At 48.0% G+C, this 15400-nt stretch overlaps 2 protein-coding genes, 1 long non-coding RNA gene and 1 other non-coding gene across 16 annotated transcripts in view; 3 read left to right on the forward strand and 1 right to left on the reverse strand.

Annotated features, from left to right (window-relative positions):
* Positions 1-15400, reverse strand: part of atp2b2 (ATPase plasma membrane Ca2+ transporting 2) — a 1022617-nt gene that overhangs the window by 156391 nt on the left and 850826 nt on the right. The gene's annotated exons all lie outside the window — the stretch shown is intronic.
* On the forward strand, positions 4166-9982 carry rpl29 (ribosomal protein L29). The gene is made up of 4 exons (XM_078414001.1): positions 4166-4274; positions 5444-5492; positions 5581-5645; positions 9780-9982. The coding sequence occupies exons 2-4, from the start codon at positions 5456-5458 to the stop codon at positions 9861-9863; spliced, it is 186 nt and encodes a 61-aa protein (XP_078270127.1). The 5' UTR covers positions 4166-4274; positions 5444-5455; the 3' UTR covers positions 9864-9982.
* Positions 7200-7329, forward strand: LOC144602021 (small nucleolar RNA SNORA71). Its single transcript, XR_013548406.1, has one exon. It is a non-coding gene; the product is annotated as a small nucleolar RNA SNORA71 (small nucleolar RNA).
* Positions 12460-14671, forward strand: LOC144601587 (uncharacterized). The gene is made up of 2 exons (XR_013548332.1): positions 12460-12588; positions 14469-14671. It is a non-coding gene; the product is annotated as an uncharacterized LOC144601587 (long non-coding RNA).

Here is a 15400-nt window from a genome sequence, read left to right on the forward strand (position 1 = left end):
TGTGTTGTGGAGTTGTGGGGTGTGGGGTGTGGAGTTGAGTTGTGGGGTGGGGAGTTGTGGGGTGTGGAGTTGTGGGGTTGTGGGGTGGGGAGTTGTGGGGTGTGGAGTTGTGGGGAGTTGAGTTGTGGGGTGGGGAGTTGTGGGGTGTGGAGTTGTGGGGTTGTGGGGTGGGGAGTTGTGGGGTGTGGAGTTGTGGGGAGTTGAGTTGTGGGGTGGGGAGTTGTGGAGTGGGGAGTTGTGGGGTGGGGAGTTGTGGGGTGGGGAGTTGTGGGGTGGGGGGTTGTGGGGTGGGGAGTTGAGTTGTGGGGGGGGGTGGGGAGTTGTGGGAAGTTGAGTTGTGGGGTGGGGAGTTGTGGGGAGATGAGTTGTGGGGAGTTGAGTTGTGGGGTGGGGAGTTGTGGGGTGGGGAGTTGTGGGGTGGGGAGTTGTGGGGTGGGGAGTTGTGGGGTGGGGGGTTGTGGGGTGGGGAGTTGAGTTGTGGGGGGGGTGGGGAGTTGTGGGAAGTTGAGTTGTGGGGAGTTGAGTTGTGGGGAGTTGAGTTGTGGGGTGTGGAGTTGTGGGGTGGGGTGTGGATTGAGTTGTGGGGTGGGGAGTTGTGGGGCGGGGAGTTGTGGGGTGTGGAGTTGTGGGGAGTTGTGGGGTGTGGAGTTGAGTTGTGGGGAGTTGTGGGGTGTGGAGTTGTGGGGTGTGGAGTTGTGGGGTGGGGTGTGGATTGAGTTGTGGGGTGGGGAGTTGTGGGGCGGGGAGTTGTGGGGTGTGGAGTTGTGGGGAGTTGAGTTGTGGGGAGTTGAGTTGTGGGGAGTTGTGGGGTGTGGAGTTGTGGGGTGTGGAGTTGTGGGGTGTGGAGTTGTGGGGAGTTGTGGGGTGAGGAGTTGTGGGGAGTTGAGTTGTGGGGTGGGGAGTTGTGGGGTGTGGAGTTGGTGGGAGTTGTGGGGTTGTGGGGTGAGGAGTTGTGGGGTGTGGAGTTGTGGGGAGTTGAGTTGTGGGGTGGGGAGTTGTGGGGTAAGGAGTTGGTGGGAGTTGTGTTGTGGGATGGGGAGTTGTGGTTGTGGAGTTGATTTGTGGGGTGTGGAGTTGTGGTTGTGGAGTTGAGTTGTGGGGTGTGGAGTTGAGTTGTGGGGTGTGGAGTTGTGGGGAGTTGAGTTGTGGGGTGGGGAGTTGTGGGGAGTTGAGTTGTGGGGTGGGGAGTTGTGGGTGTGGAGTTGTGGGGAGTTGAGTTGTAGGGTGGGGGTTGAGTTGTGGGGTGTGGAGTCGTGGGGTGTGGAGTTGAGTTGTGGGGTGCGGAGTTGAGTTGTGGGGAGTTGAGTTGAGTTGTGGGGAGTTGCGTTGTGGGGAGTTGAGGTGTGGGGAGTTGAGTTGTGGGGAGTTGAGTTGTGGGGAGTTGAGTTGTGGGGAGTTGAGTTGTGGGGTGTGGAGTTGAGTTGTGGGGTGTGGAGTGGAGTTGTGGTTGTGGAGTTGAGTTGTGGGTTGTGCAGGGGCTGTCTTTATGGAATTTGTACGTTCTCTCTGTGACAGCGTGGGTTTATTCCATGGGTCGTGTGGGGTGTGCAGTTGTGGTCAGCATTGCGGTTCCTTTTTAGGACAATGATGATGCAGGCATATCGCAATTCAATATCACACACTTAGCCACCCGCTAAATAACGGATAATGTGGGTGTGGAGTTGAGTTGTGGGGTGTGGAGTTGAGTTGTGGGGTGTGGAGTTGAGTTGTGGGGTGTGGAGTTGAGTTGTGGGGAGTTGAGTTGAGTTGTGGGGAGTTGAGTTGTGGGGTGTGGAGTTGAGTTGTGGGGAGTTGAGTTGAGTTGTGGGGAGTTGAGTTGTGGGGAGTTGTGGGATGTGGAATTGGGGGGTGGGAAGTTGTGGGGAGTTGAGTTGTGGGGTGTGGAGTTGTGGGGAGTTGTGGGGTGTGGAGTTGTGGGGTGGGGAGTAGTGGGGTAAGGAGTTGGTGGGAGTTGTGTTGTGGGATGGGGAGTTGTGTTTGTGGAGTTGAGTTGTGGGGTGTGGAGTTGTGGGAGTTGAGTTGTGGGGAATTGAGTTGTGGGGAGTTGAGTTGTGGGGGGGGGAGTTGTGGGTGTGGAGTTGTGGGGAGTTGAGTTGAGTTGTGGGGAGGTGAGTTGTGGGCAGTTGAGTTGTGTGGAGTTGAGTTGTGGGGTGGGGAGTGGAGTTGTGGGGAGTTGAGTTGTGGGGAGTTGAGTTGTGGGGAGTTGAGTTGTGGGGAGTTGAGTTGTGGGGAGTTGAGTTGTGGGGAGTTGAGTTGTGGGGTGTGGAGTTGTGGGGTGGGGGGAGTTGTGGGGTGGGGAGTTGTGGGGTGTGGAGTTGTGGTTGCGGAGTTGTGGGGTGTGGAGTTGTGGGGTGTGGAGTTGTGGAGTTGAGTTGTGAGGTGTGGAGTTGAGTTGTGGTTGTGGAGTTGAGTTGTGGGGTGTGGAGTTGAGTTGTGGGGTGTGCAGGGGCTGTCTTTATGGAGTTTGTACGTTCTCTCTGTGACAGCGTGGGTTTATTCCATGGGTCGTGTGGGGTGTGCAGTTGTGGTCAGCATTGCGGTTCCTTTTTAGGACAATGATGATGCAGGCATATCGCAATTCAATATCACACACTTAGCCACCCGCTAAATAACGGATACTGTGGAGATGAGTTGTGAGGTGTGGAGTTGTGGGGTGTGGAGTTGTAGAGTTGAGTTGTGGGGTGTGGAGTTGTGGGGTGTGGAGTTGTGGGGTGTGGAGTTGTGGGGTGTGGAGTTGTGGGGTGTGGAGGTGTGGGATGTGGAGTTGTGGAGTTGAGTTGTGGGGTGTGGAGTTGTGGGGTGTGGAGTTGTAGAGTTGAGTTGTAGGGTGTGGAGTTGAGTTGTGGGGAGTTGTGTTGTGGGGTGTGGAGTTGAGTTGTGGGGTGTGGAGTTGAGTTGTGGGGTGCGGAGTTGAGTTGTGTGGAGTTGTGGGGATGTGGAGTTGTGGGGTGTGGAATTGTGGGGTGTGGAGTTGAGTTGTGGGGTGTGGAGTTGTGGGGTGGGGAGTTGAGTTGTGGGGTGTGGAGTTGAGTTGTGGGGTGTGGAGTTGAGTTGTGGGGTGTGGAGTTGAGTTGTGGGGAGTTGAGTTGAGTTGTGGGGAGTTGAGTTGTGGGGAGTTGAGTTGTGGGGAGTTGAGTTGTGGGGTGTGGAGTTGTGGGGTGTGGAGTTGTGGGGAGTTGAGTTGTAGGGAGTTGAGTTGTGGGGTGTGGAGTTATGGGGTGTGGAGTTGTGGGGTGTGGAGTTGTGGGGTGTGGAGTTGTGGGGTGTGGAGTTGAGTTGTGGGGTGTGGAATTGTGGGGTGTGGAGTTGAGATGTGGTGTGTTGAGTTGTGGGGTGTGGAGTTGAGTTGAGTTGTGGGGAGTTGAGTTGTGGGGTGTGGAGTTGAGTTGTGGGGACTTGAGTTGTGGGGAGTTGAGTTGTGGGGAGTTGAGTTGTGGGGAGTTGAGTTGTGGGGAGTTGAGTTGTGGGGAGTTGAGTTGTGGGGAGTTGAGTTGTGGGGAGTTGAGTTGTGGGGAGTTGAGTTGTGGGGAGTTGAGTTGTGGGGAGTTGAGTTGAGTTGAGTTGCGTTGTGGGGAGTTGAGTTGAGTTGTGGGGAGTTGAGTTGAGTTGTGGGGAGTTGAGTTGAGTTGTGGGGAATTGAGTTGTGGGGAGTTGAGTTGAGTTGTGGGGAGTTGAGTTGAGTTGTGGGGAGTTGAGTTGAGTTGTGGGGTGTGGAGTTGAGTTGTGGGGTGTGGAGTTGAGTTGTGTGGAGTTGTGGGGATGTGGAGTTGTGGGGTGTGGAGTTGTGGGGTGTGGAGTTCAGTTGTGGGGTGTGGAGTTGTGGGGTGTGGAGTTGAGTTGTGGGGTGTGGAGTTGAGTTGTGGGGAGTTGAGTTGTGGGGAGTTGAGTTGTGGGGAGTTGAGTTGTGGGGTGTGGAGTTGTGGGGTGTGGAGTTGAGTTGTGGGGAGTTGAGTTGTGGTGTGTTGAGTTGTGGGGTGTGGAGTTGAGTTGAGTTGTGGGGAGTTGAGTTGAGTTGTGGGGAGTTGAGTTGAGTTGTGGGGAGTGGAGTTGTGGAGTGAGGAATTGTGGGTTGTGGGGAGTTAAGTTGTGAGGTGGGGAGGTCTGGGGTTGAGGAGTGAGACGGTCCGCCTCTCTCCCTGTCCGGGGGCCGCAGGGACGGCGGAACCTTTGTGCGGGAGCGGCCGGAAGTGCTCCGGACGGGATGTCCCGACGGCCCCGGCGACGGCCGTCCTCTTCCGGCGGAGTCAGCGCAGCGGCGACGTTGTTGGCGGGAGGTGAGTCTGCGGATCCGCGTCCATCCGCCGCCCCGCGGCCATGGAGGGGCCGATGATCCCGCCCGGCCGGCCGGCCGCGCCGTCAGCGGGGAGGGAGGGAGGGAGGGAGACAGACGGACTCGACCCCCATCTTCCCTGAGGCTGAGACCATCCTCTCCGGTCCACGGGGAGGCGAGAGCATGTGTGAGCTCCCCCTCCCTCCATATCCCCCTCCCTCCATATCCCCCTCCCTCCATATCCCCCTCCCTCCATATCCCCCTCCCTCCATATCCCCCTCCCTCCATATCCCCCTCCCTCCATATCCCCCTCCCTCCATATCCCCCTCCCGCCATATCCCCCTTCCTCCATATCCACCCCTCCATATCCCCATCCCCCCTCTGTATATCCCCTCCATATTCCTATCCCCCTCAGTCCAGGAGGAGAGGTGGAGAGAGACTCACTGTGGGGGGGGAGACATGCAAAAGACCCCCTCCATCCCCTCTCCCAGACCCCCCCCCCCCCCCCATCTCCTCTAGCCCCCCCAGCCCCATCTCCTCTAGCCCCCCCAGCCCCCTCTCTCCTCTTGGAGACTTGTCCCTGTCCCCACCCCCTTTCTCAGGAGGTGAAGGGAGAGCATGTGAGATATCCTTTCTCCTGGAGACCTCCCTCTTGATCTCCCTCCCACAGACACCTCCTCCCCTTCGACCAGAGAGATCCTTTCTCCCTCAGTCTAGGGGGGACATGCGAGACTCCCTCTCCCAGCCCCCCCCCCATATCTTCTCAAGGCCCCCCAGAGACCTCCCCCCCCCCCCCCTAAGCTCTTGGAGACTTCCCCCTGGCCCCATCTCCTTTCTCCCTCAGTCCAGGAGGAGAGGTGAAGGGAGAGCATGTGAGAGACCTCCCGTCCCCCTCCCAGAAACGCTCCCTCTCTCCGGAGACCCCCTTCCCCAGTCCCCTTTCTCTCTCAGTGTAGGGGGCAGAGCGTGCAAGAGACTCCCCCACCCACTTTTCGTGAAACCCTCTTCCCCCCCAATCTGGGTGAGGGGCAGGAGAGTTGGCAAGGACAGAGCATTGAGGATCCCCCGTTTCAGGTGATGGGATAGCGTGTGAGAGACTCTACCCCCCCACCCCCCTCAGTCTGGGTATTAATTGTTCGTGCTGATTGTTGATGTTCCTCTTTGATCTTCCAGGTCATTTTAACCATGGCCAAGTCCAAGAATCACACCAACCACAATCAGTGTAAGTCTCGGCCTGCTGCGTTGTATTCAGCTGCTTACTTTGTCATCTGCTATCTGTGCCCTAAAACATAATCTTCTGAATCTTGCAGCCAGCAAGTGGCACAGAAATGGGATCAAGAAGCCCAAGTCGTTTCGATTTGAACCCCTGAAAGGAGTGAGTATTTCTCTTGGTGTTTAGTGTTAGAGCAGAAGGATGTCCTGTTTTGTTTGGTTCAATTTGTCACCTGTGATGCAGTCTGAAGAAGGGTCTCCACCCGAAACATCACCCATTCCTTCTTTCCGGAGATGCAGCCTGTCCCCCTGAGTTACTCCAGCATTTTGTGTATCTAAGCAACCTTAGACTCTTCGGTAACATTACAGTGGGTAACCACTTATCCCAGTAAAATCATTCAGTACAGGTAGTTTTCCTACTAATGGTTGTGGTTTTGTATCTGGCACCAATCCTAAACTGAAACTTTTATTGATTGGGTATGGGGGTTACTGCATTTCATTTTTTAGTGTTTCTGCATTCTGAGAATCTTTATTCTGTAGCTGGATTCTGCCCTAGTCCAAAAGCATTTTGCAATCAGAGTTGGCACTCTTACAACCATACCCAACATTAAAAGTGAGTGTTCTCAAGGGACAAGACAACACAGCAGCTGTGATGAAAACCCTTTTTCAGGGCTAAGCTTTAATCATCAATAAATCTTAAGAAAGGGAATAATTTTGTGTGTGACATCTGTTCTGCAGCACTTTTTCTCATTAACATTTTACAATGCAATTGATCATTGTGGCTGTACCAACACAGTGACGTCTCTTAAACATTAAATGGGTAGATGTACCCCTTATGTAAATGAGGACCAAGATAAAGCCTGGCTGGTAATGGGCTGATAGAAGTGATGGGGGAGGGGGGGGGGGTTGTTACACAGGTGAAGGCCAGAAATAAAAAGACAGCTTCTGCAGTTCATTCATACACAAGAATATGTAGGGTGCACCTGTATTCGAAAGTGATTATGGTACTGACCATTACCAGATCATAGATACTGCAGGAAAATTAAATCAAATAACTTCCCGTGTTTACTGGGGCTGCAATCTCCATTAAACCTCTGAAGGATGAAATGTGAGACAAAGGGATTGAGAAATTGGGAAGCTAGAGGAAGGATATTTAGATTTCGAGATAAGGTGCGGAAACAGGCCCTTCGGCCCACCGGGGCCGCGCCGCCCAGCGATCCCCGCACATTAACACTATCCTACACACACTAGGGACAATTTTTACATTTGCCCAGCCAATTAACCTATATACCTGTACGTCTTTGGCGTGTGGGAGGAAACCGGAGATCTCGGAGAAAACTCACGGGGAGAACGTACAAACTCAGTACAGACAGCGCCCGTAGTCAGGATCGAACCTGAGTCTCCGCCGCTGCATTCGCTGTAAGGCAGCAACTCTACCACTGCGCCACCGTGCAATAGAGGGGAAAGGAAAAAATGGTTAAGAGTCTAGATGGGGGGTTGTTCTTGGTGGCTGGGGCAATATGAGCAGCATGAAACAGATTATCTGACAATTATACTGATATTCGTGAGATCTTGCTGAAATTACCTTTTACAACAGTACTTGACTAGTAAGTCTTTCAGTGCACTGATGTTTTAAGAGGTTTTGTTTTCAAAGCAAGCTATCTGATTGTTTATAGCAATGCAGATTTTCTACAAAGTGAATGAATATAGAGGGTGCACCTGCATTCGAAAGTGATTATGGTACTGACCATTACCAGATCATTGATACTGCAGGAAAATTAAATCAAAATAACTTCCCCGTGTTTACTGGGGCTGCAGTCTCCATTAAACCTCGTAGATTTTGAACACTTCATTTTGAATTGAACAATGGATTTTGCTTATAGTTTTGATGTCTGATGTTCCCACTGCCATCTCTTTAACTTTGGGTGGTAAGCTTTGAATGTATGTTGCGTTTTAAATTTATCATCTTTGCAAGTTGATAATTATATGCTCTAGAAACATAGAAAATGGGTGCAGGAGGAGTCCATTTGGCCCTTCGAGCCAGCACCGCCATTCATTGTGATCATGGGTGATCATCTACAATCAGTAACCTGTGCCTGCCTTCTCCCCATATCCCTTGATTCCATCAGCCCCTAGAGCTCTATCTAACTCTTTATATCATACTTGCCTGGGTATTTTTCAGACATGGTTGTATTGTACAATGATTGTGTTTTTTTCTTTATTTAGGAATCTTGTCTTTAATTAACAAAATCTTCACTTGGCTTCCTTTGAAGGTATCTGGTATGACTCACCTGTCTCTAACCCACCTTACAAAGCTTCGCTTCATGGAACCCAGCATCACAAGCATGGTTAAAGACTTTCTCAAGGGACCCATGTCTCTTAATAATGTGCCAATATACCTCATATCTTGTTTGTGTACGTTTCTTAGAATTGTGGCCTCTAGTCTTCATAGTCTCTCTTCATTCTTCTTCCCAAAATGAGCATTTAAAATTTCTCAGTATCAGCTCCCCAGGCTGCTTTAATTTCTCTACCCGTCGCCCTCTTAGGAATACACCTCGACTATCACTGAAATACACCCCTCCCAACCCGTCCGAATTTGGCGGAAAGTTTCCGCTTTCTTATTTCATTTCCACCATTCCGATTTCGTCTCACATTTTCCCACAAGACAGGCGGTAATTGCAATTTGTCAATTCGGCCGCTAGAGGTCGCTAGGGGTTCAGCGAGAAATCCCCGCGCCCTGGAAGTCTCCCCGAAGATGTAGTGCCTAGGCTGGGCAAGGCAGCCAATCTCGACCACATCGGGACTTCCATTGGCCGATCAGTGGGTTGAATTTGCAACCTGTGGCCGGGGCTCTGGAACTCCAGCTCAACTGGAGCCAGCACATCTATCCCCATAGCCGACCTCCTTGGATAAACCAGGAGTGGAACCAAGAACCTCTGGAACCAAGAGTGCCAGAAAATAGTGGTGGAACTGCAATCAGTAAATATTAAATTTAAGTGCAAGATTATATAACTATTAATTAATTAAGACGGGGTTAAAATATAAAACATGGCAGAAAAGCCAATTACCACCTTTTTGGGCTGATTATCAATCAATGTGCGAATTTACTTCAACAAGTACTTCCATATGCTTAGTCGAGTTCCATATATCAACTCTTTCTTCATAACTTAGTCATACATTTTATGACCATTGTTCTTTTATTCAATACCAAGAGAATTGGGATGTGTAAGGAAAAGGCAAAATAGAAAAAAACAAAACAAAACAAATTTTTCTTTGTGTCGCCAAAAGTATCTCTGCTCAATAACCTTTCTATAAATAGCAGAATGTACACATGATAGGCCTGACATTGTACATGTAGTGCAAGAACTACAGACTGTTGGAAATAATAGTTGTTTTTCACACATCAATGTAGCACAGCGCGTTTGGCGTGCATACATTTTTTTTGCTGAAAAGTTGCATTACGTGTCATATGAATTTTGATGTAAAATTCTGAATTTTGGACGTCAAAATTATCAATTTGTAAAATCACATGTTGGGAGTTCTGGAAATACCTCCACCGTAAAAGAAAAGCCCTATCGTTGTTCAGTTTCGCTGCCAAACTTTTGCCCCAGGTTACCTCTGCCAGAACCATTCCTGTCCCTTTGAAACTGCTCCTTCTCCAGTTGATTATTTTTGCTTTTTTTTCCGTGGGCTATAGCAAATTAAACCATGAATACAGTTTAAGGACAAAGGTAAATAGTTGTGAAGGGAAGACTTGGAGATATCAAAATGTTTTTAAAAAAGTAAACAATTTGAATTTGAGGTGATTAGTTGAGAACGGTGTATTAGGTTCGATCCTCTAGAGCAGTGCTTCTTAAACTGGTGAATGGTTCACCCAAGGGTGAATGAAACTAGAGGGGTGCATGAAGGGTGAATGACTTAATAATATATGTTAAATTATACACAGGGGAGAATAAGACAAAAATTACCCCCAAAAAACATAAGAAAATTTGGTCGAGGGTGAATGAAATTTTGTGATAAAGACTCACGGGTGAATGAGTTTAAGAAGCACTGGTCTAGAGAAAAGAAACGTAACTTTCTGGAAGGGTTTTGCTCGTGTCTGGTGGTTACTTGGTTGGTGTCTGTACTCTGCATAATGTTGTGTGATATTTCTAAACTGTTGGGGCCGATTGAAAAGCCTGGGCTGCCAACGCCATTTATACTCACATTGGCTGTTACGCAGCGCGGTCCTACTGACTATTAAATATGCAACATCAAAACAAAACGCTGACGATAGATTTTAATGCCATTTGTCCAGGTTGATCCTAAGTTTCTAAAGAATATGCGGTTTGCCAAGAAACACAACAAAAAGGGGAAGAAAAGAATTGAAGGCAAAAAATAATCTGGAAACCACAGAGCTAAACGCCCTGACAAGCCAACATCTGCAGCCCTTGGACAATGGTGGCCAAGTGGAATATGGATTTTTGAATTGTTCATTTTGAATAAAAGGAGTGTCTGAAAGTTGAATCTCTGTGTCTTTTCACTGAGGTTTTCAGCAGGTTCTTGTCTTGCTGAAAATCCACACACGTTTGTTCATTTGATCTAGTGAGCACATATACACTGTTTTCACTCGCGTTTACTCTTCTAATTTCACGCCAGGGTCCATAGTGTTATCTTTGTTCAAGGCTTGGGGTTTAAAATATAACACCAGTGCAAAGCCACTCTTGTGTGCGTGGTCAAACGTATCTCAAATGCTTCAATGCTGCAGGATATTGTGGTGCCATGGTGATAGATATGTGATCTGAAAATCTGTTTATCTTTCAACAAAAAAATATGAAACTTCAACTTAAAGTTGGCCTTGCAACCTGATTTGTCACTACAGTACATGTGTGCGACTTACAGTACATGTGTGCGACTTACAATGTGGGATATCTGATGATTAGCAGTCCTTGTACGCCTACTCTTAGAAATAAGTAATGAGGTCAACTTTGCAAATCTAGTGAAGTGAAATCTGAGTAGCTCTATTGCACCACAATATCCTGCAGCGTTGTTTAACTGATTCTTTAAATGTCGTTTATTTTGGGGACTTTGTGGCTAGCATTGTGACATTATCTTTGAGAATCGGTAAATTGCAGTCAATGTTACAAAATATATTTACATTTTTAATGTCCTTGGCATGTGATTCAATATGCTAAGACTTCCTTGTAATGTTCATTGAACAGAATATAGTTCTGCTACTTGAAGGCAAGTACAGATTTTTAGTGTGTTTAATGGCTAGTTTACTGACATTCTTGTGGGATCTGTCTAGTTTGATTATAAAAATAAATGATTCTGGATTTTACAAAGTCTTGTATACTCCACCATTCAATCATGGCTGTTCTAACCCCCCCAACCAATTAATTTTCATACCCTCTCCCCACAACTCTTGACACCTTTGCTAATTGAGAATCTATCATCTTGCCTTAAAAATATCCATTGACTTGGCCTTCACAGCCATCAGTGACAATGAATTCCACATTCACCACCCTCTGACTAAAGAAATTCCTTCACATCTCCTTCCTAAAGGAACGTCCTTTAATTCTGAGGCTGACCTCTGGTCTTTTAGACTCTCCCACTAGTGGAAACACCCTCTCCACATCCACTCTGTCCAAGCATTTCTTTTAAATGCTAATTCGTGTAATGGCAATTATTGAGTAAAACAGTGCAGGAGTAACTCAGTTGGCCAGGCAGCACCCATTGAGGGAATGGATCAGCAGCATTATGGATCTGGATTGTTGTAGGGGGGTAGAAGGCTGGGACAGAGGTGGGGACTGGACCAAGCCAAGCTAGTGATAGGTGGATACAGGTGAGTGAACCTTCTGATTTGCAGATGGGTGGACAAAGGCCAGAAGTCAAAGTGTGAGGTAAAGATAGAAGCGATGTTTAATGTTGTGCGCGCCTCCAGCCTCGAGTAGTCCCAGCCCCTGCCGCTCTATCCATCTCCTACTTCTGCGGCTCTCAGCCGCTGAGCTATCCGCCTCGAGTTAGTCCCGGCACGGCCAGGCCACAGTAACGGCCGCACCGGAGCTCCGTCCTCCCTCCACGCACGATAGTGGTAAGTGGCTTTCGCCGCCAACGGGTCCGCGGAGGGGACTCGGCCTGGTGGCCGAGTGGGTGGAGGGGAGAGAGTGGGGAAGGGGGTGGGGACAGGAGAGAGTGGGAGTGAATGGAGGGTGAGGGAGGAGAGGGGGTGGGGGGGAAAGGAGCTGGGGAGGAGGGAAGAGGGGATGGGGGAGAGTGGCGGTGGAGAGGAACGGGTGGGGGAAGAGGGACGGGGAGCGGGGTGGTGGGGGAAGAGCGAGGGGTGGGGGGAAGGGGCAGTGGCGGTGGGGAAGAGTGGGGGTGGGGAGAAGGGGGGGTGAGGGGAGAGAGTGGGGAGGGTGGGAGAGGAGGGGGTGGGGTGGGAGAGGAGCTGGGGAGGAGAGCAAGGTGGGGTGGGAAGGAGGGAAGAGGCGTGGGGGAGAGGGAAGATTGGGGTGGGGGGGGAGAGTGGAGTGCGGACTGGGAGAGTGGGGGTGGGGTAGGGAGGTTGAGGGGAGGTGGAGGGGGTATAGGCGTGGGGAGGGGGGAAGCAGAGGTGGGGATGGGGGCAGGGGAGGTGCAAGTGGGGTAGGGGGGGATGGAGTGGGTCAGTGGGGGGATATGGGGGATTGATAATTATATGCTCTAGAAACATAGAAAATGGGTGCAGGAGGAGGCCATTTGGCCCTTCGAGCCAGCACCGCCATTCATTGTGATCATGGGTGATCATCTACAATCAGTAACCTGTGCCTGCCTTCTCCCCATATCCCTTGATTCCATCAGCCCCTAGAGCTCTATCTAACTCTTTATATCATACTTGCCTGGGTATTTTTCAGACACGGTTGTATTGTACAATGATTGTTTTTTTCTTTATTTAGGAATCTTGTCTTTAATTAACAAAATCTTCACTTGGCTTCCTTTGAAGGTATCTGGTATGACTCACCTGTCTCTAACCCACCTTACAAAGCTTCGCTTCATGGAACCCAGCATCACAAGCATGGTTAAAGACTTTCTCAAGGGACCCATGTCTCTTAATAATGTGCCAATATACCTCATATCTTGTTTGTGTACGTTTCTTAGAATTGTGGCCTCTAGTCTTCATAGTCTCTCTTCATTCTTCTTCCCAAAATGAGCATTTAAAATTTCTCAGTATCAGCTCCCCAGTCTGCTTTAATTTCTCTACCCGTCGCCCTCTTAGGAATACACCTCGACTATCACTGAAATACACCCCTCCCAACCCGTCCGAATTTGGCGGAAAGTTTCCGCTTTCTTATTTCATTTCCACCATTCCGATTTCGCCTCACATTTTCCCACAAGACAGGCGGTAATTGCAATTTGTCAATTCGGCCGCTAGAGGTCGCTAGGGGTTCAGCGAGAAATCCCCGCGCCCTGGAAGTCTCCCCGAAGATGTGCCTAGGCTGGGCAAGGCAGCCAATCTCGACCACATCGGGACTTCCATTGGCCGATCAGTGGGTTGAATTTGCAACCTGTGGCCGGGGCTCTGGAACTCCAGCTCAACTGGAGCCAGCACATCTATCCCCATAGCCGACCTCCTTGGATAAACCAGGAGTGGAACCAAGAACCTCTGGAACCAAGAGTGCCAGAAAATCAGTGGTGGAACTGCAATCAGTAAATATTAAATTTAAGTGCAAGATTATATAACTATTAATTAATTAAGACGGGGTTAAAATATAAAACATGGCAGAAAAGACAATTACCACCTTTTTGGGCTGATTATCAATTAATGTGCGAATTTACTTCAACAAGTACTTCCGTATGCTTAGTCGAGTTCCATATATCAACTCTTTCTTCATAACTTAGTCATACATTTTATGACCATTGTTCTTTTATTCAATACCAAGAGAATTGGGATGTGTAAGGAAAAGGCAAAATAGAAAAAAACAAAACAAAACAAATTTTTCTTTGTGTCGCCAAAAGTATCTCTGCTCAATAACCTTTCTATAAATAGCAGAATGTACACATGATAGGCCTGACATTGTACATGTAGTGCAAGAACTACAGACTGTTGGAAATAATAGTTGTTTTTCACACATCAATGTAGCACAGCGCGTTTGGCGTGCATACATTTTTTTTGCTGAAAAGTTGCATTACGTGTCATATGAATTTTGATGTAAAATTCTGAATTTTGGACGTCAAAATTATCAATTTGTAAAATCACATGTTGGGAGTTCTGGAAATACCTCCACCGTAAAAGAAAAGCCCTATCGTTGTTCAGTTTCGCTGCCAAACTTTTGCCCCAGGTTACCTCTGCCAGAACCATTCCTGTCCCTTTGAAACTGCTCCTTCTCCAGTTGATTATTTTTGCTTTTTTTCCCGTGGGCTATAGCAAATTAAACCATGAATACAGTTTAAGGACAAAGGTAAATAGTTGTGAAGGGAAGACTTGGAGATATCAAAATGTTTTTAAAAAAGTAAACAATTTGAATTTGAGGTGATTAGTTGAGAACGGTGTATTAGGTTCGGTCCTCTAGAGCAGTGCTTCTTAAACTGGTGAATGGTTCACCCAAGGGTGAATGAAACTAGAGGGGTGCATGAAGGGTGAATGACTTAATAATATATGTTAAATTATACACAGGGGAGAATAAGACAAAAATTACCCCCAAAAAACATAAGAAAATTTGGTCGAGGGTGAATGAAATTTTGTGATAAAGACTCACGGGTGAATGAGTTTAAGAAGCACTGGTCTAGAGAAAAGAAACGTAACTTTCTGGAAGGGTTTTGCTCGTGTCTGGTGGTTACTTGGTTGGTGTCTGTACTCTGCATAATGTTGTGTGATATTTCTAAACTGTTGGGGCCGATTGAAAAGCCTGGGCTGCCAACGCCATTTATACTCACATTGGCTGTTACGCAGCGCGGTCCTACTGACTATTAAATATGCAACATCAAAACAAAACGCTGACGATAGATTTTAATGCCATTTGTCCAGGTTGATCCTAAGTTTCTAAAGAATATGCGGTTTGCCAAGAAACACAACAAAAAGGGGAAGAAAAGAATTGAAGGCAAAAAATAATCTGGAAACCACAGAGCTAAACGCCCTGACAAGCCAACATCTGCAGCCCTTGGACAATGGTGGCCAAGTGGAATATGGATTTTTGAATTGTTCATTTTGAATAAAAGGAGTGTCTGAAAGTTGAATCTCTGTGTCTTTTCACTGAGGTTTTCAGCAGGTTCTTGTCTTGCTGAAAATCCACACGTTTGTTCATTTGATCTAGTGAGCACATATACACTGTTTTCACTCGCGTTTACTCTTCTAATTTCACGCCAGGGTCCATAATGTTATCTTTGTTCAAGGCTTGGGGTTTAAAATATAACACCAGTGCAAAGCCACTCTTGTGTGCGTGGTCAAACGTATCTCAAATGCTTCAATGCCGCAGGATATTGTGGTGCCATGGTGATAGATTTGTGATCTGAAAATCTGTTTATCTTTCAACAAAAAAATATGAAACTTCAACTTAAAGTTGGCCTTGCAACCTGATTTGTCACTACAGTACATGTGTGCGACTTACAGTACATGTGTGCGACTTACAATGTGGGATATCTGATGATTAGCAGTCCTTGTACGCCTACTCTTAGAAATAAGTAATGAGGTCAACTTTGCAAATCTAGTGAAGTGAAATCTGAGTTCCATAGCTCTATTGCACCACAATATCCTGCAGCGTTGTTTAACTGATTCTTTAAATGTCGTTTATTTTGGGGACTTTGTGGCTAGCATTGTGACATTATCTTTGAGAATCGGTAAATTGCAGTCAATGTTACAAAATATATTTACATTTTTAATGTCCTTGGCATGTGATTCAATATGCTAAGACTTCCTTGTAATGTTCATTGAACAGAATATAGTTCTGCTACTTGAAGGCA

This window comes from Rhinoraja longicauda, chromosome 17, assembly GCF_053455715.1.
Source record: "Rhinoraja longicauda isolate Sanriku21f chromosome 17, sRhiLon1.1, whole genome shotgun sequence".
Taxonomy (NCBI): domain Eukaryota; kingdom Metazoa; phylum Chordata; class Chondrichthyes; order Rajiformes; family Arhynchobatidae; genus Rhinoraja; species Rhinoraja longicauda.

What these genes read in the sequence shown, in the direction of transcription:
- rpl29 (XM_078414001.1), top strand. Translation starts at nt 5,456, where the DNA reads ATGGCCAAGTCCAAGAATCACACCAACCACAATCAGT. An exon ending in TCACACCAACCACAATCAGT is followed by an intron (nt 5,493 to 5,580) that starts GTAAGTCTCGGC and finishes TGAATCTTGCAG; the next exon opens with CCAGCAAGTGGCACAGAAAT. An exon ending in GATTTGAACCCCTGAAAGGA is followed by an intron (nt 5,646 to 9,779) that starts GTGAGTATTTCT and finishes CCATTTGTCCAG; the next exon opens with GTTGATCCTAAGTTTCTAAA.